The 25907-nt window shown below is 38.6% G+C and overlaps 1 protein-coding gene across 2 annotated transcripts in view; it reads left to right on the top strand.

The window, feature by feature from the left end:
- RALGAPB (Ral GTPase activating protein, beta subunit (non-catalytic)) overlaps positions 1 to 25907 on the top strand; it is a 108285-nt gene that overhangs the window by 51074 nt on the left and 31304 nt on the right. Inside the window, exons 10-19 of one of the 2 annotated variants that reach the window (XM_011974974.1) lie at positions 2796 to 2997; positions 6074 to 6241; positions 6693 to 6807; positions 7195 to 7342; positions 11046 to 11110; positions 12290 to 12419; positions 13927 to 13935; positions 14625 to 14758; positions 19322 to 19504; positions 20591 to 20742. In XM_011974974.1, coding sequence (XP_011830364.1) covers positions 2796 to 2997; positions 6074 to 6241; positions 6693 to 6807; positions 7195 to 7342; positions 11046 to 11110; positions 12290 to 12419; positions 13927 to 13935; positions 14625 to 14758; positions 19322 to 19504; positions 20591 to 20742 — 1306 coding nt within the window. The remainder of the gene's footprint in view (positions 1 to 2795; positions 2998 to 6073; positions 6242 to 6692; positions 6808 to 7194; positions 7343 to 11045; positions 11111 to 12289; positions 12420 to 13926; positions 13936 to 14624; positions 14759 to 19321; positions 19505 to 20590; positions 20743 to 25907) is intronic. The other variant, XM_011974975.1, reaches the window with a different exon arrangement.

Genomic DNA, 25907 nt, shown 5'->3' with positions numbered 1-25907 from the left:
AATATGTCTTAGCTAAAAAATGACAATGGCTGACATTTATTGAGCTGTTATTACTATGGGCAAGGTACTGTGATATATGCATTAATGAGTGTATTGGTTGTTTGGTAAGAAAGCACTCTTCTGCTGGGGTTGGAAATAAGACAAAAAGACGTCTACTTACATTAGTTGATGTATCTCTAGGGAGACTGTTAATTCCAAGGATAAAACTAATACAGTGGCCAGAAGGGTCTCTGCTTTCTCTTAGAAATGGTTTCTTAGCTGTTATTATAATTCTTAGCTATTATTATTATCATCTCAGAACTAGGGTCTATGTCTGTGAACATTATACACATGTAATTATTTAGAATGTTATTACAAATCTTTAATTTAGAAAAACTGTGAATATAAAGATTTCTAGGAATATAATTTGAGAATGCCATGTTTGAGTTTAGGGATATCTTTGCTTGCTTTATTTTGTTCAAATTCAGACACTTTATATTCTGCCATTTTCATATTATAATTTTATTCACAGTTTGAAAGTAGTGCTTCTGGGATAGGTAAATGTGCTTACTTACAATAAGTGAAAACTTTTAAAAGACGACTTTTGGGTTATGCTTGTCTTTATGTTCGTGTACCTTATATTTTGAGTTTTCTGTACCATGTTTATATTTATTAATTTGCATTTTCTAGAATGAATCAGTCCTGTTTTTCTTTTTTATTTTTGTTAAGATGTAATTCTTACAATGTAACTTTTGGGTATAGAGCTGTTGACACTGAAATCCATGAATCTAGAATGGCTCAACCTGCTTCTTGGTTGGTGGGCTTGCTTAAAGGGAACTTATAGATCTTTTTGCTCTCCAGGGAGTTTGTAACAGCTTTGCTCACCCTCTTGCACCAGAAGATAAAAACCAGACTTCAAATCATATATGAACAACATCTTACTTTAAAATTTTTCCTTGCTGGGGAGAGGATAGAAGCTCCTTTTCTCCTCATTGTGTTCAGAGATGATAAAGGCTGTTACATTACCCAGGAGATATGAGGTATCCAAATAGTTAAAGGGGTTAGAATGCTAGGTGCCAATCTTGAGGTCTCAAGTCTGGTGGGAGGCTTGGGTATATTAACTGTTTTTAAGTACTGGCTGCCATCAAGGAATTCTGCCATGCAGTTCACCTCTAACTTAAAGTGTTTGCTTCTTTGAACTGGTTAGCTTTAGATTTACATGACAGTACACTGTGCTTTGTAAAAGTAACATTGAGCTGGGAAGGGTTAATGAACTAAAATTTTAATGCACGTTATGGGCACTTCAAAACCTCAATTCTTTGTAGTTGTGTAATTTTCTTCGTTCATTGTTTTGCATGATACAAAAATCATAATTTTGGACCTGAATGCACAATTTCCTGTGTTTTTGAACTAGCTTGTGGTATCGTAAAGCTTTTAATTTAACTTTTAAAAAGCTAAAAAGCTTCTTAATTTATTGTAAAATTTCACCATCTTTAAAGTATTTTATAATTACTACTGTCCTTTGATTTGTTTCCATTTATTTCTATTATCTTGCAGCATCTTTTATCCAAATTCTTCTTTCTTATAAATCTTGTAAGTAGGAACCAGAAGCTTCTCCTTAATTGCAGTCATGTTTTTATTTTTTTCATAATTCCATTAAAAATTTGATTGTCATTGTCTCTTGTAGTTCTTGCACTTGGGAAGAAAAATACTTTTCTGTGTTTTGAATGGGGAAGATTGTTGGCAAAAGCAAATTAATCTGCCTGAATCAGTCCCATTATTTCTGTATACTAGTCTGGTCATGTCATGAATTCCAGGACTTTGCACTAACTGTGTTTTGGCTTTTTTTTTTTTTTTTTTTTTTTTAAAGCTTTAAGCTTATTTTTATACAGATTTAGTGTTTGATTTGTATGCATTCTGCATGTAGTGTTTTTCAAATGTATTATTGCTGGATAGCTTATTCAGGACTAAAAATGGCTCATGGGAAGTTGCATAAAGATTTATGCTTGACTCTGCATTCTATTAAATCTATTATAAAATAATTTAAGCATTTCATGTAGAGTAATAAAAGATTTCAGAGTGATTTTCAATACACTGTGAAATCTTTTGTTAAAAATAAAAGCAACTTTCAAAGGGCTTCTGTTTCAGTGATAACGAATGACCATGATAATCTTTTTTATCAATCCAATTTTCTGATTTATCAGCCTCAAGTTAGCTGCTGTCTGTGGTTGTTAAAATTCATTCTCATTTTGCTTGGTCGAGCGATTCTTTGGTGTGTGTTTTGGAGTTGGGTGGGTTGTGGGAATGCTCTCTTTTTCTCCCTGCCCACTTCTCATCCTTACTTTGCCCTCTCCCTAAAGTATACAGACTGGTATAGGGTTGCCCATTTAATTAGGATGTCCATCTAGGGTAATGTGTAAATTGCAGTAGCTATTTTTCTTAACGTTTAAGCATCATTGTGTAGGGGGAAGACAAAACAGAAAAGAAATAATAGAAAAGCCAAATTCTGTATTATATATCTGTATGTGGATACAGATATATACAAATGTACTCTGCTGATCAAAAATTCAGTTGAAAAATGCTTCTTGTACAATCTGTTAAACTGACAATGCCACTGTAAATTAATTGTAACCTATTTTCAAAGAAGATTTCAGAGAGCCCTTTTTAAAAACATTAAGACATAGTTGCTAAACAAAAGCACTTATTGGATTCAAGTAGCTATTTAATGACACCAACATTTGATCTTTGTGTCCAGGGTCCCATGAGCCTACTTGGCATATTGCAAATATAATAAAACCTTCCTTTTCTCTCCCCAGCCATTACAACACAAGCTAGCATGGAGTTTCGACGGAAAGGGTCACAAATGTCCACAGACACCATGGTTTCCAATCCTATGTTTGATGCAAGTGAATTTCCTGATAACTATGAAGCAGGAAGAGCTGAGGCTTGTGGGACACTGTGTAGGATTTTTTGTAGCAAGAAGACTGGAGAAGAGATTCTGCCAGCTTATTTATCCAGGTCTTGGAATTTTTGTTTGTTTTTTCATTTATATAGTTTTGATAGTGAAGCCATTGTAGCGTTGCTTGGCCGACTGAACCGATGAGTGAATGTTGGTCAGAAATACCTACAGATGTCTGTAAGTGATCGACATTTGCCTGAAATCTTTCATTTTACCTGTCTCATCTGATTTGGTAAAGACCCTTAAGACCCTTTTTGTTTTAGAAGTGCTATTTATGTCATCTTATTTGAGTCTTTTTAATATGGAGAGATTTCGAAGGACCACAATAATTTGTTAACAAATTTTTAGCACAGTATTCGCATGTAGGCAGTCCAGAAATAAGTCAGCTGTAAATCCTGCTTCCAAGGAGCTTATTTTCTGGGCAGAGCCACAGACAAAGCCATGTGTACACGTGACAATGATCAACAGGAATAGGATGTTGATGGGAGAGGTACAGATAATGTGGTATGTGCATTCAGGGGAAGAAGCAGTGCACATTTATTTACTCCAGGGGATTCAGGAAAGAGTTATGGAGGATTGAATGATTATGCTGGACTTTTAAAGGATGGTTAGTGTTAAGACTATGTTAGGAAGTTGGTTAGGGTCATCTTCTCCAAATCTATGGCTTCAGCCATCTTTGTTAATGCCTCTGCCATCCATTCAGTTGCTTAGGGCAGAAACGAAGAATCATTTTAGAATCCTCTTCTTCTGTATCTTTAGTTGATCAGCCAACTCCTGCCTTTCTGCTCCTTAACCCTCTTTCTGATTGCTCTTTTCACTGTATCCACCATTATACTTTAGACTTTGTCACTTTTCTCCTAAACTAACTCATAATGGCCTCCCGTTCATCTTGACGCTGTTTTGCCTTCCTTTACTGATCATTCACACAGGTGCAGAAGTGAGGTTAATATCAACAGAGTATTTAGATACCTGCATACTTGTTAGGTTCTCAGGAGATAGAATTAAACTGACCCTATCAGAGGGAACTAAGTACAGAATTTTATGAATATGAAAAAGAATGGTATATACAGGCAACTAGGCAGGGTTATCTTAACTATAGGCACTTGGCTTTAAGCAACAGAAACCTTCTCAATCTGACTTAAGTAAAAGGAGAGTAAGTTGTGAGAAGCTAGTTATATTTATTAAATTCTAAGGTCAGAAAATGCAGTATGACCTCATGAAGAGCAGAAACTCAAGGACCGAAACAACTTTATTCCTCTCTCTCTGTCTTCCTGGTCTCCCAGAACTGCTTCATTCTTCTCATCCCTGCAGATCATTTTCTCATATTGTAGTGTGCTTCTGAGTTCCCAGTTTTCATTAGCCAGGCATGGTGGCACTCCCCTGTAGTCCCAGCTACTCAGGAAACTGAGGCAGAAGAATCGCTTGAACCCAGGAGGCAGAGGTTGCAGTGAGCCAAGATTGTGCCACTGCGCTCCATCCTGGGCGACAGAGTGAGACTCTGTCTCAAAAATAAATAAATAAATAAAAAGTACGCAGTTTTCGTGACCTTGGTCTAGGTGACCATCAGGGCCAATTAGTATCTCTGAATTTTAATTATAGACTCCTGGGAAGGAGGATCTAATTAATCTGCCTGTCTCTGGTCTAGTCAGCTACAGTTGTGTAAGTAGGTCACATAAGGGTGTTGGAGCTCACCCCCTTGTTGTGGGGGCACGTTTCTCAGGAACTCTGGGCTGGGGAGATATCCTAAATGGTACTCTAGTAGTAGGGGAGAACGCTATCACCATGAACTTTCTGACTGAGCCATAAGACTGAATGGGTGGTAGTAGGACAAACTAAAACAATAGATTCATGAGAGGGCAAGTGATCAGGTTAGTTTTGAATCGATTGAATTTGAAGTGCCTATGGGATATTTGTCAACAAATATTTATTAAGTCCTACTTTGTGCCAGATATTGTGCACAGAAGTACCATAGTAATCAGTAGACATCCAGATATCCAGTAAGCTTTTGGCTAACAGATCTGGAGTTCAGTTGAGAGGTGTGGGTTAGAATGATTTGATTATATTTAGTGACTTAAGAAGTGTTTAAAATCAGGTTAGTAAAAGAGAGAGCTTCCAGAACTAAGGTTGTCAGACTGAGGAACACCATCATTAAGAGGCAGGTAGAGTAAGAGGACCTGTGAAAGAAAATGGTCATAGAAATCAGGGAAGCACAAGGAGACAAGGGAGTAGTCAAAGGGTTGAATGCTTTCAAAAGGCAGAGTGAGTTAAGAATTAATCATGTTTCTTGGATTTGGCAATCGAGAGCCCATTGGTTATTTGCTAGTATGGTTTTAGTTGAGTTCTAGGGAGAGAGATTGAAATGGGTTAAGCAATAACCAATAAGTGATGAAGTTGTTTCTGAAGAGTTTTGCAGAGAAGAGAAACTCGCCTCACAGTAGAAGAGTATAACAGTGTAGTTGCTCTTGAGTAATGGGGGATTGAATGCTTAGTAAGTTGATTAGAGTTTGGGGGTGGAGTTAAAAACTAAGGTATATTCAGGCATATTCCTAAAAGGAATCTTATTCAGGTGACCTTCATGATGAATACAGAAGATCAAATGCAGGTTTCTTTCTTTCATTGTCCCCCCAAAAATAATGGGGAAGGGACAAAAATGAAAACATACTTTTTTTCCCTAGGAATTACTAAATGTTGCAACATTTTTCTGTTAGGGAATTTAACTCAGCAATTCCCCCAGTTTATTGAAAAGTACTGCAGCCTATTGTTTTGTTTTGTTCTGGTTGCCTTATTTGCAGGCCCCTAGAACTTTGAGTTGCAAGACTTAAACTTTGAGAAGGTGCAATAGACATGAATGGTTTTTTTTCTTCATTAAGAAAGATGATTTGGGTCTTAGTGTATATAATTCAGAATTGTTTTAATTCCAGTAATACCCTTTAAAGGGTAAAATTCCAGTAATTCCAGTAATACCTTTTAAAGGGTAAAATTCTAGTAAATTCCAGTAATTCCAATAATGCCCTTTCTTTAAAGGGTAAAAATAGTGAAGAGTGGAAATAGACTTTCAGATAACTATGTAGCAAATAATAATTATGAAAACTTTTGATTAGCAGTTTGTTTAAAATTTTTTTCTTGCTTTCCTAGATTTTACATGCTTTTAATTCAAGGTTTGCAGATAAATGATTATGTGTGCCATCCTGTCTTGGCCAGCGTTATTCTAAACTCTCCTCCTTTGTTCTGCTGTGACTTGAAAGGGATTGATGTTGTGGTTCCTTACTTTATTTCAGCTCTTGAAACCATTTTGCCTGACAGGTAAGCTATCATTCTCTGCTGTTATATCAACTGTCTGATTTGGCCTGGTCTGTTGGTGCTTCCTCCCCAGTTTCCTAATGTATCCTGTCTAGTCGTCTTCATAGTCCAAGAGAACTCAGGCCACATTTAATGAGTGTAGTGTGTCCAAACGCACCTCATCCCTGAACTCCTTCAGTTCTGATTTGTCTGTGGGCTTGTTGAATTGTTTTTGGCCTGGTCTAGAAGGGTGAGAACAACTCCAACACAGGGGTCTTACCTTTGTAGAGTAGGCCTTACATTTTAGATAAAGAAATCGATCAACTTCTAGTTTAATTCAGTAACAGTTTAACTTAGAAATACACAATACACATATACACAATGCTAGGATTTGGAAAAATTGGCATTATATGTATTTGGCAGTAGCTAATGTACTTTAGTTCAAAAATACTAATATCTTTTTATTTTTTGGCAGAGAGCTCTCAAAATTCAAAAGCTATGTAAATCCAACAGAATTGCGAAGATCCTCCATTAATATCCTACTTTCTTTGTTGCCCCTCCCTCATCATTTTGGCACAGTCAAATCTGAGGTAATGTTTTGTTAAAGTTTTTTTATATTCTATATTCTGTTTTGTGTACTAATTTAAGTCAAATCGAATGTTAAAAATGGAACAGGGGATGTTTTATTTTTCAACTCAAGTTATTTCATTCAAGTTATTTCAAGTGAATTAACAAAGTTGACTTGTGATTTGTTTTTTTTTTTTCTTCTCTGTCAGTTTTTCTACCAGTTTTCAAGCAGTTACAAGCTGAGGACATCTATTAACATATTGAGTGTTAGTGACAGAGTTAGCACAGTGGCTAATATTAGACTGAAAGCCTTTCTCTTTAGACTGATCTGTTCCTCCACTCTGGCTATTCCCACATGGGCATCATGAGCTGCAACAGCTGATGTTAAATATTATTTGCTTTTTCCATAGGTGGTCCTGGAAGGAAAATTTAGTAATGATGACAGCTCGACTTATGATAAACCAATAACTTTTCTGTCCCTGAAGTTGAGACTTGTGAATATATTAATAGGTGCCTTGCAAACAGAAACGGACCCCAACAATACCCAAATGATATTAGGTTTGTATTCACACATTATGTTGTAAGTGAAACCCAGTACTGTTGACTGCAGGCCTGATGAGGAGTCGGCAGTCAGTGACCGGGGCCTAAACCTAATGTAGCTCTACTTATTCTGAATCAGAGGCACAGTTAGTTTTTTAATGTAAGAAAATTTAAAGCGGTGAGATGAGGGAAGTAAAGTGTTACAGTTGTCTTGGTTGGCCATTTTATTTGTGCTTTTGCTTTTCTTCTCTTCTCCCTTCTCTCCTTTCTCCACTCTTTGCCTCTCCTTCCCATCCCTCTCTTCTTTCCTCCTTTCTTTCTGCCCTCCTTTCTCCTGCCTCTTTCTCTTCCTCCTGCCTCTTCCTCTTCTTCCTGCCTCTTCCTCTTCCTCCTGCCCGTCTTCTTCCTGCCTCTTCCTCTTCCTCCTGCCCGTTACTTACAGGTCTCGTCAGTCTGTACTTTCCTCCTAGTCCTTTTTCTCTAGAACATAGTAGCTCATGATTTCTTCAGAACCTTACTTTGTATCCCTCCTGCTGGGATGTTCTTTCCCTAGATTTTTGTTTAGCTTTTCTTCATCATCTTCTTAGAGAGAGCTTCCCTAACAGACTTTGCTAAAGATGATCTTATTTCATAATTTTTTTCACAGCACAGAACCTGAAATTATTTTGTTTGTTTAAATGCTTGAACTCCGCCCTTTTTACATGTTTTTCAAAATATATCATAAGGTGTTTGTTGATTGACAGATCTATTGTTAGCACTAAGGGACAGACAGTCTTATCTCCCTGAAAATCTTCAGAGAGACCCTGATGAACAGAGGAATTCTTATTTTCTTCCTCTAATATGATGTTCAAATTGGGTAAACAGCAATGTATTACATTTGCAAGCAAAGGATTTTCAATTGTTGCTTCTGTGTCTCAGTGCCACTGAAGTGCAACCCTGGGTATTGAGATCACTACCCTTGACAGTGGAAGCTCTTAGGAAAGTAGGGCTTTCCTCAACCACATAACAGGAGTACCCACTGAACCATGTGAATGCAAATACCATCCCAGCCCACAAACCTGGGTGGCAGTTAGAACTCCCTACTTATGGAGCAATTGATCTCTGAGAATGCTTTGACCTTGGCAGTGGTTAGAGGCTTGCTTTCTTCCCTTCATTAGCAAGACAAGAATTAGGCTTCTTCCTAGCATCTTAGATTTTTATCTGTTCAAAAGTGGGATCAGACATTCTGTTTAAGCCCTCATGCCCCTGAGGAGGTGGGGTGTATGTCCTTCCAACAGGAACACAATCCATGAAATGGTTTCTAAAAGGCCTCTAAAACAGAGAGAGAGATCCTGAAGAGATGGGTCACAGTGGCCAAGAACCATATTTATCCAGAGACACCTAATTAATAGGTGACTAGAATTGTCTGTATCTGGGCAAAAAGTTTTTTAGGGTTTCATAAGTCTCAAAAGTCATTAATTGTGGACACAATTTTCTAGACTCACAAATGGAGTTTTTTGCCAACTCCCTGAGCTGTTGAGATCCACATATAACTTTTTGATTCCCTAAAAATAGCCTACTATTGACCAGAAACCTTACTAATAACAGTTGATTAACATATATTTTGTATTTTATGAATATTATTAATATATACTGAATTTTTACAATAAAGTATGCTGGAGAAAAGAATATTTTATTAAGAAATACATGGTGTAGTCCCAGCACTTTGGGAAGCCGAGGCGGGTGGCTCACGAGACCGCCCTGGCCAACATGGTAAAACCCCGTCTCTACTAAAAATACAAAAATTAACAGGGTGTGGTAGCACATGCCTGTGATCTCAGCTACTTGGGAGACTGAGGTAGGAAAATGCTTGAACCCGGGAGGCGGAGGTTACAGTGAGCTAAGATGCCATTGCACTCCAGCCTGGGCAATAAGAACAAAACTTCGTCTCCAAAAAAAAAAAAAAAAGGCTGGGCGTGGTGGCTCATGCCTATAATCCCAGCACTGTGGGAGGCCGGTGGGAGTTGGGTGGATCATGAGGTCAGGAGTTCAAGACCAGCCTGGCTAAGATGGTGAAACCCCATCTCTACTAAAAATACCAAAAAAAAAAAAAAAAGGCCAGGCATGGTGTCAGGCGCCTGTATGTAATCCCAGCTACTCAGAGGCTGAGGCAGAGATTTGCTTGAACCCGGGAGGTGGAGGTTGCAGTATGCTGAGATCATGCCACTGGACTCCAGCCTGGGTGACAGAGTGAGACTCCGTCTCAAAAAAAAGAAAATCATAAGGAAGAGAAAATATATTTTTAGTGCTGTATTTATTGATACCATAAATTGTTTATAAGAAAAATCATCTCAACTGTTGGACAGTTGCAGCTGTAGACCCCAATATACAGTACATATCAAGCAACTCAGCTTTTTCTTGTAATGTCATGACTTTTCTCTGCTTCTTGGGAGCACTTCCAACATCACTAGTGGCACTTCCTATGGGTCCCATGGTGTTAGTCAAGGTTCATGGTGTTGCAGTAAACATGATGAAAATATATGAGAACCATGGATACTGCAGTATTCAGTCTATGAGAGAGATGAACTACTCACATGGAGATGGTTAACATCACATTGTATTTTAAGCAGGATACTCATTAACACTTGAGCTCACCCCAGTAACAGCAGGAGGAGGCTACAAAATGATTGCAGTAGTACAGTATGTACTACAGTTAATTTTATGCAATTATTTAATACTGCAACTTAGTTTACATTTCTCTGGACTGTAAATGGCATCATGTATGGTCTGTAAGTGTTTGTGTACGTAAGTTTTTTGATAAATTTTAGCTTTTTATTTTTTATTTATTTTTAGAGACAGGGTCTTGCTTTGTTGCCCACTCTGGTTTCAAATTCCTAGGACTTCAGGCGATCCTCCTGACTCGGCCTCCCAAAGTGCTAGGATTACAGGCGTGAGCTAGTATGTCCAGCCAATTTTAACTTTTTCTAATTTTTTAAATATTTCTTTTCTTTCTCTCTCTTTTTTTTTTTTTCTTTTTGGGATGAAGTCTGACTCTGTTGTCCAAGCTGGAGTGCAGTGGTGCAGTCTCGGCTCGCTGCAGCCTCCGCCTCCCAGGTTCAAGCAATTCTTCTGCCTCAGCCTCCTGTGTAGCTGAGAGTACAGGTGCACACCACCACGCCTGGCTAATTTTTGTAATTTTTAGTAGAGATGGGGTTCCACCATGTTGACCAGGCTAGTCTCGAACTCTTGACCTCCCGCCCCACCTTGGCCTCCCAAAGTGCTGGGATTATAGGCATGAGCCACTGTGCCTGGCCTTTTTTTTTTTTTTTTTAATATTTCTAGGCTATGTAGTTTGGGAGTTTTTTCAAATTGTCACAGATCTCCAGAAAGCTTTCTAACATGTTTATTGAAGAAATCTGCATATGGGCCAGGCGCAGTGACTCACGCCTGTAATCCCAGCACTTTGGGAGGCCAAGGTGGGCGAATCACGAGGTCAGGAGATCAAGACCATCCTGGCTAACACAGTGAAACCGTGTCTCTATTAAAAAAAAAAAAAAAAAACCACCTGCATATGTACAGTTCAAGCTCATGTTGTTTAAGAGCCAACTGTACTTTCATGGGTATTTCAGGAATGCTCAACCAAAATTATATTCTTATCTCTACTATTAATCATTTAAAATGTTTTAGCCGTTTTAGCGTTCTTGTGTATTTTATATAAAATACTGTTTTGTTGTTGTTGCAGGGGCAATGTTAAATATTGTTCAAGATTCAGCACTTTTGGAAGCCATTGGTTGCCAGATGGAGATGGTAAGAAGCATACATGTAATCTGTCAGAGAATATCACTTTTGGATTTTATGTAAATTATATTCCAAAATGTCCATCTTTGTGAATTTTAAAGGCCTTTAGTTTGTAAATCCTGCTCATTGGCTCAGAAGGATTCTTTTTAAAAATAACATATATTTTGAGGTTTACTTTTCAGTGCCTCATCAGCTGTACATCAGGTTCCCAAGAGATTCTGTATGAGAGAAACTACAGCTAAATCCAGTCTTTATTTCTGAACAGTATCTACTTAAACTCTTACTTGTTTTGCTGTGGTGGCAAACTTGGTGGAATAACCTAGGAAAAGTCCTAGCCAGCAAGCAACTACTTTAACTTTTTCTTTCCCATCAATTCTTTGTAACCCTTCTAGACCTAAGTTTATAGGTCCCTCAAAGCACCAATGCTTCTAAATCAAAAATGCTTCTCAGAGACTTCAGTGCTCTCTGCTTTGTCTTCAAGATATATCATCCCTATACTTGGAGTAGAGGCAAGAGAATGGAGGGGTTAATAGGGTATACTGGGGTAAGTTGGGTATATGTAGTAAGTTGAGTAGATGTAGAATGGGTGATCAAATTATTATTGAGGAAATTACATTCGTGTCTCAGTAGATGGTTAATAATAATTTACTGATCTGAGTATAATGAACTGTGTTCATATGGGGGAAAAACGAGGGAAGTCTAACAGATAGGTTTATTAGCCCCTATACATATGGGAGTTAATATTAACCCTGGTATTTTATTGTTTGTGTTTTCTGATATAACTATATTTGAAAGTTGCTGTTTGTTTATTCATGCTTTTTAAGCTTATATTTCTGTTCTGAAATTTTGCTTGGGAGGCACTAGGGTATTTTTTTTAAGGACCTGGAATCTAGTGAAGTCTAGTAAAGATGAAAAAGCTGGGCCAGCCCTTTGTAAATAGTGGCAAAGAAGACCCCAGTATGGGCACCTGTAGTAGTCAAACCCTTCATACCCTCCAGTAGATGTATCTATGTAAAAAAATACCACAGTGGTTTTAATCCCTTGTCAATTTCTATCTATTACTATCAGTTTGTACTATTCAGTTGGCACATTCTGCTTTATCAACATGGTTTTTAATGATTGACCTTTATTTATACTTGTAAACTGTGATGTAACCCTCAAACACTTGATTCATTTTCATTTGACTAGGGTGGTGGAGAAAATAACCTGAAGAGTCATAGTCGCACCAATAGTGGTATTAGTTCAACAAGTGGTGGAAGCACGGAGCCCACGACTCCCGATAGTGAGAGACCTGCTCAAGCTCTCTTAAGAGATTATGGTTAGTCGTGTTTCTTTTGAAATTCAAAGTTTAATAGAATGACTTTAATGCTTACATTTATAAAACAAAAACATTAAAAATTTTAATGTTCATGTTTTTTATGTACCTTAGTGTAGTAGAGAGGATGTCAGTCTTAAGCTAAGAAAAAGAAAACAAATCTTTTTAATTTAGCTGTATAGCTTTTGGGTAGTATATTAGATTTGGGGTAGTATATTAGATTTTATAATTGATGGTAATGGGTGATCAGGAAACATTTCTGAATTCTCTACTATGTGTGGTGGTAGAGAACCAAATAAGATGTGGGCTCTGCCTGAGAGCTCACAGTGTAGTGGCAGAGATGTCCAATAAGGCAGTTATTGCAGTGTGGCAAGGAGGGTGATGGGGGATGTATTAGATAGCAGCCCAGAGGAAAGCGTGTCTTCATGTTAAAACCTGTGTCCCCCCTACTATAGCTCACTAGATTCATTAGCCCTGAAACATTTTTATTTTTTGTCCTGCCAACTAAAACATTTGCCAGCCAAGCATCCTATACAAGGTTGTCCCCTACCTTGGGCAGTTGTTTTATGGGTTCTGTGAGTTTGTGGGTACCTTTATGTTTTTCTGCACAAGTGCTAACGGTGTATTGAATCTGTGAGCACTTATCCAACTAGATTGGAGTGATATCTAGATTCTTAGATGTGAGTTTAATTTTTTAATCATCTGGAGAGTTCATGAGCCATGTTCATGAGGTTCATGAGGCATGTCATGAGCCATGTTCGTGAGTTGATGAATTCATGAGGCATGTTTCTATGGTTTAAGTTTGCAACAAGTATCCTTGAACATGTCAGATATATAAAGCCATTATGTGGATATTTGACACATTTAAATATTATATTTGTGAAGAAGTTATTTAAATTATCTTATTCACTGTGTATGTAGATTTAGGCATTCTATAGGTTGAAAATTATTTTTCATGCTTTCTAAAACATCTTTAAGCTAAATAAATTTTTCAATACTAGCTGGGCGCAGTGGCTCACGCCTGTGATCCCAGCACTTTGGGAGGCCAAGGTGGGCGGATCACCTGAGGTCAGGGATTCGAGACCAGCCTGTGAAACCCTATCTCTACTAAAAATACAAAAATTAGCTGGGAATGGTGGCAGGCAACTGTAATCCCAGTTACTCGGGAGGTCAGGGCAGGAGGCTCGCTTGAACCCGGGAGGCAGAGGTTGCCGTGAGCCGAGATTGCGCCACTGTATTCCAGCCTGGGCAACAGAGCAAGACTCAATCTCAAAACAAAACAAAACAAAAACAAAGAAAAAAAGAAATTTTTCATTACTGCATGTGTTCTAATATAAATGTTTTAAGTGATTATTGTTTGTTTTAGCATTTTGAACTGGTGTTAGTGAGCTCTGCTTGTAATGTCGTAAACTATTTTTTACTAAGAAATCCTGATTTGTGTTAGTGTCGCATGAGTGTCTCTCTTTAATGATCATTCCTTTTTCTGTTGTCACTGCCCTCTTTCTGATAGGATCGACAGGTATAATGTCCCTAAAGCTTCCTTTATAAATTCAGTTTAATTTGTCCTTATTTAATTTTTCCTAATTTCCTACTAGCTAACTAGTGATTGCTTTTAAATATAGATTGGAGCCCAAATAAAAATACGTGTGGCTTGGTTATTTAATTTTTTTAGAAGTATTAAAGTAATCCTGGAGAATTAAATGTTAAAGTGTGTTTGAAAAGGCATTGCATGTGAGTTTTGATGGCTTAAACCCTGTAAGTAATTTCAACAGATGCTTGCTTTAGAGTACTTCCCAGCATCTGAGGAGGCTGTAAAATTAGAATTCTTTCCTCTATAAAGTTTGAAGGAAATGATTGATAGCCTTTTCATCACTCTTTTTGAAAATGTACCTCTCTATGAGTTGATAATTTAGAAACTTTAAGATTTACGTTGTTATAAAAATGACACTGAAACTGCCAAATCCCACAGTTGTGTGAAAGTGCATGAACCAGGAGCTAGAAGCTGCTCTGGTCTAGCACATATGCCTGTGCACTGTGTAGTTGGGCTTGGCACTCAATCCAGTGGGGTGGGGAACGTAGCACTGTGTGGGTGCCCGTCGTTCTCACTGTGGCTGCTGTGGTCTGTGCCTAGTGGATGCTGTGCTTCTCGTTACTAATGCTTAGTTGTTTTCCCTCCCTGTGGGATGTGGCATTGGGGTTATATCCTAGCTCTTAATACAGATTCAGCTGCTGGGCTCCTGATTCGCAGCATTCATCTCGTCACCCAAAGACTCAACTCCCAGTGGCGCCAAGACATGAGCATATCACTGGCAGCTTTAGAGCTCCTCTCTGGCCTTGCAAAGGTGAGGAAGATAGTCCTTTTATTTTAACCCAACAGCCTTGGGCTGTGGTTCTTTTTTCTGTATCTCTTGACCCCTTGTGTGGGTATTTTAGTGTTGATCATACTCAAACATAGTTTATATCCAAAGTGTGCAAAGTTAAGCCTCCAAGTGATATTCTATGAAATGAACTTTACTTTTTAAAATAGATTCAAAGAGTATGAATGAGATTTTTACTGTTAAATTATAGGAAACATTTCAATACTTGTCATTTATTTATTTGCATATGATAATAAAATACATATTGATTTTGTAAAAAATGGTTATCCTAATGTATACCATTTGGGATTACCTGTGGCTCTGCCATCCTCCATTATCAGAGATAAGTGAAAATTGGCTACACTTTTTTTTTTTTGAGACAGAGTCTTACTCTGTCGCCCAGGCTGTAGTGCAGTGGTGCAAACTCAGCTCACTGCAGCCTCTGCTTCCAAGCAATTCCCCTGCCTCAGCCTCCTGACTAGCTGGGATTACAGGCATACGCCATCACAGCTAGCTAATTTTTGTACTTTTAGTAGAGATGGAGTTTCACCATGTTGGTCAGACTGATCTCGAACTTCTGACCTCAAGTGATCCACCCGCCTTGGCCTCCCAAAGTAATAGGATTACAGGTGTGAGCCACTGCACCCAGCCTTAGCTACACTTTTCAGATTTCTTTCACAGCCATTATTTCAGTTTTGTGGAAACTTAGAACTTGGTGGTCATTTGTGCTTTTCTAAGTGTATTCTTTCTTTTGAGATGAAATTTGTATAATATAAAATTAGCCATTTAAAAACAAACAATTCAGTGACTTGACACATTCACAGTGTTGAGCAACTTCTACTTATAGGTCTAAAATGTTTTTATCATCCCTAAAGGAAGCCCCATACCCATGAAGCAGTTTTGCTTCAGTCTACCCACCCCACTCCTCTGACAACCACCAGTCTGCATTTCGTCTCAATGGATCCACCTATTCTGGACATTTCATATAAATGGAATCATACAATGTGTGGCCTTTTGTGTCTGGTTTCTTTCACTAAGCGTAATGTTTTCAAGTTTCATTTATGTTGTAGAATGTGTCACAACTGTATTCCCTTTTATGATTGGATAATATTTCATTGTGTGTGTATACCCCAGTTTATCCGTTTATCAGTTGATGGACATTTGGGTTGTTTTAATCTTTAGGCTGTTGTCAGGTAGTGCTGCTGTGAACATGTATGTACATGTATTTGTTTGAATACCAGTTTTCAATTCTTTTGAATGTACACCTAGGAGTAGAATTACTGGGTCATACGGTAACCCTATGTTTAACTTTTTGAGGAACTGCCAAACTGTTTTTCATAGTGACTGAATCATTTTACATTCCCAATGTATGAGAGTTTCACTTTCTTTGCATTTTCTCTAACGTCTAAGTGTTTTCTTATCAGTAAGATGAGCAGGATTATCTTACATATAATATATAATTGAGGAAATATAGAAAATATTTTGTGAACAAAAAGTTGATGAACAGGTGCTACTGTCTGGGATGATACGGTTCAAATCCTCGTTTTTTAGTTGTGGGAATAGGTGTCAGAGGCTGTGACTTACCTAAGCCATAAGAAACAAAATAAGCAATAAAACCTAAGGTGTTCTTACCACCACTTAGAGTTTACCTCAAAGATCCTCCAGAATGGACATCATAATTTTGCGAGAAGCACTTACTGGTACAGAAAATAAAAAACAGCCATTTGTGAGACACACAGGACCGCACTGCTGTCTTTGAGAGCAAGGTACTGTTTCCTGTGACCTTTAGTACACTCAGTAGTAAGGAATAATTAGTCCTAGATGGAGCACTGCTCTGGACCTGCCTAACAATTCATAAAGGGCTAACACTTCCTGATTTCATGATTTACTGTAAGGCTACAGTAAATCAAAACAGCCTGGTATTGGCATAGGGGTGGACAAATGGATTGGTGGAAGAAAATAGTATATCCATACATAAGTGGTCATCTGATTTTTGGTGCAAAGGTAATTCAAAGGAGAAAGGATAGTCTTTTCAACCAGAGGTACTATAAAACAATTGGATATTCATATACAAAAAACAAAAAATTTTGATTCATACCTTGCACTGTGAACAAAAATTAACTCAGACTGGCTGGGCACGGTGGTTCATGCCTATAATCCCAGCACTTTGGGAGGCTGAGGCAAGATGAGATCAGTCTGGGCAACATAGTGAGACTTTGTCTCTATTACATAAATATATATGTATAAACTAAACTATAAAACTTCCAGAAGAAAACAGGAGAAAATCTTTGTGACCTTGGGATAGATTTATTAGATGTTACGCTGTAGAAGAACAAACTGGTATGTTGGACTTCAAAATTTAAAACTGCTGTTCTTTAGTAAACACTGTTAAAAGAGTGAGATGACAAATCACAGGCTGGGAGGAAATGTTTACAAAGCATATATTTGATGAAAGATTTGTATTCAGATTACATAAAGAACTCTCAGAACTCAATAATAGCCTTTCCTTTTGGTGGTGCACAGCAGCAATATGGCAGTGAAAATTTCTAAGAAGAGGAAGTTTGATAGCATCTTAAGAAGTAAACTGAGTGAGTTCTTCACTCAGAAGCTTGCAGAAGGTGACTGCTCTGGGGTTAAGGTCCAAGTTGTAACAACCAGGATAGAAATCACTACCTTAGCCTCCAGGATGCAGAATGTTCTTCGTGAAAAGAACCACCGGATCTGTGAATTGGCCGAGGTAGTTCAGAAGAGGTTTGGCTTCCTTGAGGGCAGGTAAAGCTTTATGCTGAAAAGGTGGCCTAAAAGAATTCTCTATGCCATTGCCCAGACAGAGTCTGTACTGTAAACCACTATTAGGGTTTGCTGTGAGGAGAGCCTTCTGTAGTGTGCTATGGTTCATTATGGAGAGTGGGGCAAGGGCTGCGAGTTCATGGTGTCAGGGAAACTCTAAGGACAGAGAACTGAATCCATGAACTTTGTGTGTCATCTGATGATCCATAGCAGGGACCCTGTTAACTGCTACATTGATACCACCATCTACCATGTGCTGATAAGACAGGGTTTGCTGCGCGTCAGAGTGAAGCTCATACGTTCTGTGCCCAAGTGGTAACATTGGCCTTAAGAATCCCCTGCTTGACCACGTGAGCACTGTGGACCCTAAAAATGAGATACTATTCGCCATGCCCATCTCAGGACAGATTAGGAAGCCATGCTCTACCCAGCCCCAGCTGCGTAATAGGGTCTCCTTGGCAGCTGGATCTGGAGTCTGGATGTTGCCTTGTAAAGACTTTTAATAAAATCTTTTAAGACAAAACACAACAACAAAAGCCCTTAATAATACAACAAACAACCCAATTAAAAATTGGGCAAAAGATTTGAATAGATGATTTATCAGAGACGATACACAGATGACAAATAAGCATATGAAAAAATACTCAATATCATTAATTATTAGGGAAATGCAGTTAAAACCATGATGAGATACCACTGCAAATCTCTTAGAATGGCTGAAGTATAAAAGACTGGCCATACCAAATGTTGGTGAGGATGTGGAGGAACTATTGATGGGAATGTTAAATGGAACCACCATTTTGGAAAACAGCTTGGCTGTTCCTTAAAAAGGTAAGCATACACCTACATATGACCCAATAATTCCACTCCTAGGAGATAAGAGAACATATATCGATACAAATACCTTGTACATGAATGTTTATAGCAGCTGTAATTATAATATCCAGAAGCTGGAAATAACCCAATGTCCGCTCATAGGTAACTAGATAAATTGTGGTATATCCATGTAATGGACTACTATTCAGCAATATAAATGAATGAACAATTGATACACCCAAAAGTGTAGCTAAATCTGAAAATAATTATGCTGAGTGAAAGAAACCAGACCAAAAAAAGGTACATATTGTATGACTTTTAAATGATTTTATTTCTTTAAACTCTAGAAAATGTAAGCTAATCTATAGTGACAGCAGATCAACAGTTGCTTGGGGAGAGGGGCAAAGAGGAGTAGGAGGAAGGATTACAAAGGTGCATGAAGAGATTTGGAAGTGATAGATATATCCACTGTCGATTGTGGTGATAGTTCACAGGTGCATACTTACGTCAGAATTGACCAGTTGTATACTTGAAATATTGGGCAATTTACTGTATGACAGTTATGCCTCTGAGCAGCTGCACAGAACTTTCTGCAGAACCTAGAGCATCACTGTGAGGTTGGGTTAGGGGTTTAAAAATGTGCCCATGTTCTTTCAGTCTCTGGCAATGATGGACAGGTGTACCCAATGGGTTTGGGTTTTAGGACATGAAAAACTATGCTAAAATGAAATACTGTTTCAGCACTTGAAAAATGCCACTATTTTGGGGGGAGTATTACAATACATCTGAAATAATCTGTTCCTATATATACATAATATAAAAAAGCAAGGCTTCCTGTAGTGTATCACATTGTCAAATAGGTCAAACTTCAGTGCAAATGCTTTGAAATTGGTACAGTAATTCCTGGCTGATTGTTTTTGTTCTCCAAATGAATATGCTTAGGTAAAGGTAATGGTTGACTCAGGAGACCGGAAGCGAGCCATCAGCTCTGTGTGCAGCTACATTGTGTATCAGTGTAGTCGGCCAGCTCCTTTTCACTCTAGGGATCTGCACTCCATGATAGTGGCAGCTTTTCAGTGTCTCTGTGTCTGGCTGACAGAGCATCCTGATATGCTTGATGAAAAGGTGAGTTTATTTTATTTTAAACCATTAAGTAAAAACAAAAATGTGTGCTAGCAAAATGCCTTTTGAAAGAGAATATCTAAATTTAAATACAGTATTGTACACTTTATAAACTGAAAATACTTGTTAGATTACAGTGAAACACTTGTCCTTTTGGGTACAACTTGAAAACTGTTCATTTTGCTTACATTTGGTTGCAAATTAAGTCATAGAGAAATTCTTTAGAAAGATGGGACCTTGACTAATTTATCTGAACTATCAAGACTGTTGTTTCTTGAAAAGATGGTAGCCTGGAGATAGCTAGTAGGCACTTCGGTCACCCTTCACCAAACAAAGAAGGGCAGATGATTGCCAGGCTGCAAACCTAGAGCACAGCTCGTCCTAAAGGTTGCTTCTATGGAAATATGTTACTCCATACTCATTTCTTCACTCGCAAGTGGACGCAGATAACTAGTCCACGTTCCCTACCGTTGTTCCAAGTAATGTCTTCCTTATAGGGAAGCAGGTGTTATAAGGAATTTACAGTGCAAATAAAAGGAGAGATCATTCGATATTTATGGAGACCTTTATGTAGTTTAAGGAATAATATTGTTGATTAAATCTTAGTCATTTTCATTATGGCTTCTGAAGTTATAATACCAGAAATTACCTAAAAATGTCAATGACAAGATTTCCTTTGGATATTAATAATATGTCTTAAACCATCCCCCTCACTTTGATAGCTAAGTCCAGAGATGCTGTCTGTCTCTCTGTGGTTACACTATCCCAGGCTTAACTGAATTATTATTTAATCTCTTTGGTTTGTGCTTTTGTGATTTACAGTCTTTGGTAATTTAACAAGAAAGTTGAATTGAATTTATTTATCTAACACTCTAAACACCAAAATTTAGTTCTTTAAAGAGAAATTGGGGGGTGGGGGTGTAAAGTTTATTGTATTACTATGAAGTTAATATATACTCATTAAAGAAATTAGCAAGAATCTGGAGCCCTTCCACCAAAACACAACCACTGCTAGCATGTGGATGGATTTCCTTGTCTTCTCATGAGAAAGATGTGTCACAAAAATTGATCTGCCTTTCCTGCTTTTAGGACTGCCTTAAGGAAGTACTGGAGATTGTGGAACTGGGTATCTCAGGAAGTAAGTCCAGGAACAGCGAGCAAGAGGTCAAGTACAAAGGAGATAAGGAGCCAAACCCTGCATCTATGAGGGTAAAGGATGCTGCTGAAGCCACCCTAACATGGTATGGAAGTGACCGCACAGGGATTGTGCCTAGGAACTAGATGGGGTTAGCAGTGATCCATGTTGTTTCCTTTCCTTCCCGATTGTTCAGCATTGCGTTATGCAGCCCCTTTAGGATACTTTTTCTCCAGAAACAAAATGGAAAGAAAATCTATATATATATTTTTTACCTGTTTTTTAGACCAAAAGAAACTAGGAACTTGGGATTGAGAGTTTGAGTTCTTCTTTTTCTATACCATTTGATGTTAATTCAAGTCATACCGTGTTAGAGCTAGACTTACTGTACCCCCTCACTTTGATGCTAAGTCCAGAGATGGTGTCTGTCTCTCTGTGGTTACACTATTAGATCTGCTTTACAGCTCAGTGGTCTGTATTCTCTGCTATACCATTTATATTATATAGTATAGGTTCATTCAACCAAGATTTATGAACTCTCCTAAGAACTGAGAATAGGATCATAAAGATAAATCTGATTTAGTCACCATTATGTCTACCATCTTGTCTGGTAGGGAAGATAAAATATGAACACAAATAGCTATAATATTAGGTGGAAAATAAGTGCTCCAAGAGAAGAGGTATAAATAAAATGCTAGGGAGTTGGAAGGAAGAAATGAATACTTCCAGATAAGGGGAAGTCAGAGTAACATTCTTAGGGAAAATGACATTGGACCTGACTCTGAGAGGATGGGTCAAGTTTGAGCCACAAGCCAGAGTACAGGGTGGGTAAGAAGGCACCAAGACTGCTGTTTTGAGCATTTTGGTGTAGTAAAGGAGTAAAAACAGGGAGTTTGGTATCTTGAAAAAGAGTAGCAGAGAAAGTTGAGAGAGTTTATGTTTGGCTTGTAAGTGAGCATAGTGGAAAGAGGGAAGGAAGGCAGCTTAGCCACATTTGTGGACTGAATGGAACAGTTAGTGAAGATTAGGTGGAACCATAGTACACATGGAAAGATGAGGCTCATGAAAGGACATGTGCAGATGAAGGCTCAGAAAATGTAAAAGCAGAAAGGAGGAGTGGCAAGTCAGTCTGGGCTGGGGCATCTTGGTCTTAGTAAAGCAGACAAAACTGCTTGAAAATGTGTGTGTAAGTCAGCCCTTACCAAGATCCCAGCATCTTCTACGAGTTTAGTGGCCTGTTGCTTACTTGGGACATGCACAATGAAGTTGGATTTGTTTCTGTTCCTGTGGGCTTAAGTCATTCAGTGAAGTTTTAGAAGAGTGCTTCCTGTCATTTAGTCCTGCTTACTATGCAAATACTGGACTTTCGGTGACTTTATGGAGGTTTGGCAAATAGCTAGAAAATAATATTAAAAAAAATGTGAATACAGCTACTGAAACATGCGCTTATGCTGATGATGAGTACTAGAAGTAATACAAGTTCAGAAAGAAGACCATATGTGGGCCAGGGGAGCCTTAAAAGTGTCATAGGCCCGGGCACAGTGGCTCATGCCTGTAATCCCTGCACTTTGGGAGGCCGAGGAGGGCAGATCACAAGGTCAAGAGATTGAGACCATCCTGGCCAACATGGTGAAACCCCGCTTCTACTAAAAATACAAAAATTAGCTGGGCGTGGTAGTAGTCCCAGCTATTCAGGAGGCTGAGGCAGGAGAATCGCTTGAACCCAGGACACGGAGGTTGCAGTGAGCCAAGATCACACCGCTGTACTTCATCCTGATGACAGAGTGAGCTTCCATCTCAGAAAAAAAAAAAAAAAAAGGTGTCATGGAACTAAAACTTGATGTATGTCTTGAAGAGTAAGAAGGATATGGAGAGAAAGGAGGGGACATTTCTCATTATGCAAAAATAAGCTTGCTCCATCCTAGCCTGGACGGGGTGTTCTATGAGTGCATGACTGGCAGTGAGGATTGCATCTGTGCTCAGGGTGAGTAGAGTCTTGGGATGCTTCTTCTCAACCTCACCAGTAAGCTAGATGGCTTATCTGTTTCTCTTCAGCTGTCTTGTCTCTGCTAGCAACTCGACAAACGGTATCTCCAGTTTTCAGTCTTAACTGTCGTCATGAAACGTGTCCCTAACCAGATTTCTGTGTTCTCTTACAATTGCTGCTTTGTGTTAGTATCATTGCTGTTTGCCATTTATGCAAACACAGAACTTTGGCTGTTTGTCTGATTTGTCTTTCTGTCATTCCCCATGTAAAGCCAGTGACTGAGTTAAACAGATTTTATTTTTGTTAAGTATTTCCTCCATTCTCTCCAACCTGGATAGCATCCTAGTCCAGGCCCTCCTCACTTCTTGCCCAGTTGCCCTATTTTTGATCTCTTAGCCCTTCTTGTTCATCTTTTATTCTATTGCAAAACTCATCATCCTTAAGCACAATTTTGATTCTACTGCTTGAATAATTGAAAACCTTGAGTAGATCTGTTTCCTTCCTTGTCTAAACTCCTCGATTTGGTTTTCAAGGGCACCATCTGATCTTTTCCACCACTGCTTTGCAGCTTGTCTCTTCTGCCGTTGTCAGGCCTGACAGAGCACTGTGGCTATGAACTGGCTGTGCTTACACCTGTTTATGTTCTTCCCCTGGGTTTCAGGACCTCTTTTTTCTTCCTTTGGCTACATCTTCCACTGTTCAGTGCTTATAGCAAATCAGGCTACCTCCATGGGGCCTTTGGTTATTCCGCTTCTAAAGATGACTCTTTTCTGCACTTCTGTGCTCATTCTCTCTGACCCTAATGCACAGCGTGGAATTTTATACTGTCATGATTATACCTGGTTATGTGTGATGCGTGCTAGTGTTGTCTCCCCAGTCTTGGTAGAGAGCACGTTGGCCTCTTTGCCAACACAATGCTGAACACATAGTAGAAAATTATGGAGTACAGATTAGCTGGTTAGGTTTTTTTTCCCCTCTGTGTACACTAATACAAATTCAGGATTAGGGCTCTTGGAAGTCATTTCAACAGTCCCTTTTCCTGTCACCTTTAAGACATGTGTACCAAGTTATTTAGCCTCTAATTTGGAGATTTTCTAACCCCCAAGCTTGCCTATTTCATTTTGTTAAAGACTTGATACTTTACATCGAGCTAAAATCTCTCCCACTTCTATGCATTGGTTCTGATTCATACTTTTGATCATTAAATCCTTTTTGTCCAGGCAGTAGCAGTATCCAAAAGCAGTCCTCATGTTCTCTCTGGTTCACTTCCGCCATTACCTTCAGTTTTTTTGTTTGTTTGTTTGTTTGTTTGTTTTAAATATTACAAAGATTCAAGTACCTTTATCATCCTGGTTATTCTTAACTGGCATAGGTTTGACTATGCGCCTCTTACAGGTGGTTTACAGAGTATAATACTCTATTATTATTATTTTTTTTCTTGAGACAGAGTCTCGCCCTGTCATGCAGGCTGGAGTGCAATGTCATGATGTTGGCTCACTGCAACTGCTGCCTCCCAGAGTCAAGCAATTCTCCTGCCTCAGCTTCCCGAGTACCTGGGACTACAGGGGCGTGCCACCACACCCTGGTGATTTTTGTATTTTTAGTAGAGACGTGATTTCACCATGTTGGCCAAGCTGGTCTCGAACTTCTGACCTCAGGTGATCCACCTGCCTCGGCGTCCCAAAGTGCTGGGATTATAGGTGTGAGCCACTTGCACCCAGCAGAGTACAATATTCTAGATATGTTTTAATGATCTTTAAACTCTGTATAATATTACGTTTTCATTAAAATGTACTCAGACTGCATTGCATTTTTGAGAACTTGGTGATTTGCATTAAGTCAACTAAAATCCTTGAGTTTTTTTTTCACACGTTTACCTTTCATCTGTTTTTCTCATCCTGTACTTGTTTGGGAGTGTTTGAAAGTAATGCACAGAACTTTACATTTAAACCTGAAATTTCTTCATCTAAGATTTACCTCATTATTTTTAGTCTTTAAGATTCTTTTGGATCTCAACTGTTTCTATGGTATATTATCTCTGCAGCTCAGCTTTTGGTCAACTGCACATTTAATGAGCATACCCTGTGTGTTCTAAATACATTGATAAAAATATTGAACAGATAGACTCCCAAAGCACATTGTCAGAACATTTCCTTCAAGTCTACAGGGATTTTTAAATCTATCTACAAGTTCATGATATTATATGAAACAGCATTTCATATAATATGAAATGGGAGTAATAATGGTATATGGGAATAATAGTGGTACCTGTGAGAATAGGATTGTTAGGATATTATGTGAATTGTTGTGATATGATATTATATCACATAATATTATAACAATTCCATCAGATAGGTACCATTATTATTCCCATTTTGTAATGAAGGAACTGTAGCACAGAAAGAAAGTATCTTGAAACAAAGATTTTATCTTGTGATTCTAATATCATCCACCCCTTCATATGCATCTCATTTGGAAAACCAGTATTCCACAACACATTTGTCATCTCAAATCTCAACTTGAATGGCCTCTCCTCTTTCACTCTAAGGTGTGAACCCAAAGATCTCTAACAATGGAAAGGAACATTGCTCAACAGATTATTTTTCTTCCATTTCCTCTCCTCCTAAAAGGAAGACTGCCTCAGAACTTCAGGGACCAGGACAACTTGGCATTAGTTCAGGCCTCTAATGGTTTGCAGAAAATAGGAGAAACACCAGGAGATCGATAATGAGAAAATATGGCTTTTAAACACCAGGAGATCAATAATGAGAAAATATGGCTTTGGTTTTCTAAAATGGGATAGAGATGGTTGTCACAAAACATATGGAGCCAGGCCCGGTAGCTCACGCCTGTAATCCCTGCACTTTGGGAGACTGAGGCGGACGGATCACGAGGTCAGGAGATCGAGACCATCTTAGCTAACACGGTGAAACCCCGCCTCTACTAAAAATACAAAAAATTAGCCGGGCGTGGTGGCGGACGCCTGTAGTCCCAGCTACTCGGGAGGCTGAGGCAGGAGAATAGCATGAACCCAGGGCGGAGCTTGCAGTGAGCCAAGATCGCACCACTGCACTCCAGCCTGGGTGACAGAGCGAGACCGCCTCAAAAAAAAAAAAAAAAAAAAGAAATAGAAATAAAATAGAATAAAATCTCTCTCTCTCTCTCTTCTGTTTTTGCTTTGTTTTGTGTTTGCCTGTAAGGGAGTAGGTCACTGAGATCAAATTATACCAGCTTAACCGTATTTTCTCTTCTGGATATGGACCAGACTGGAAAGGCAGATTAAA

The sequence above is a fragment of the Mandrillus leucophaeus genome, unplaced genomic scaffold, assembly GCF_000951045.1.
Source record: "Mandrillus leucophaeus isolate KB7577 unplaced genomic scaffold, Mleu.le_1.0 Scaffold150, whole genome shotgun sequence".
Classification (NCBI taxonomy): Eukaryota; Metazoa; Chordata; class Mammalia; order Primates; family Cercopithecidae; genus Mandrillus; species Mandrillus leucophaeus.
The sequence above is the reverse complement of the archived record's forward strand: the minus strand, read 5'-3'. Positions and strand labels throughout refer to the sequence as shown.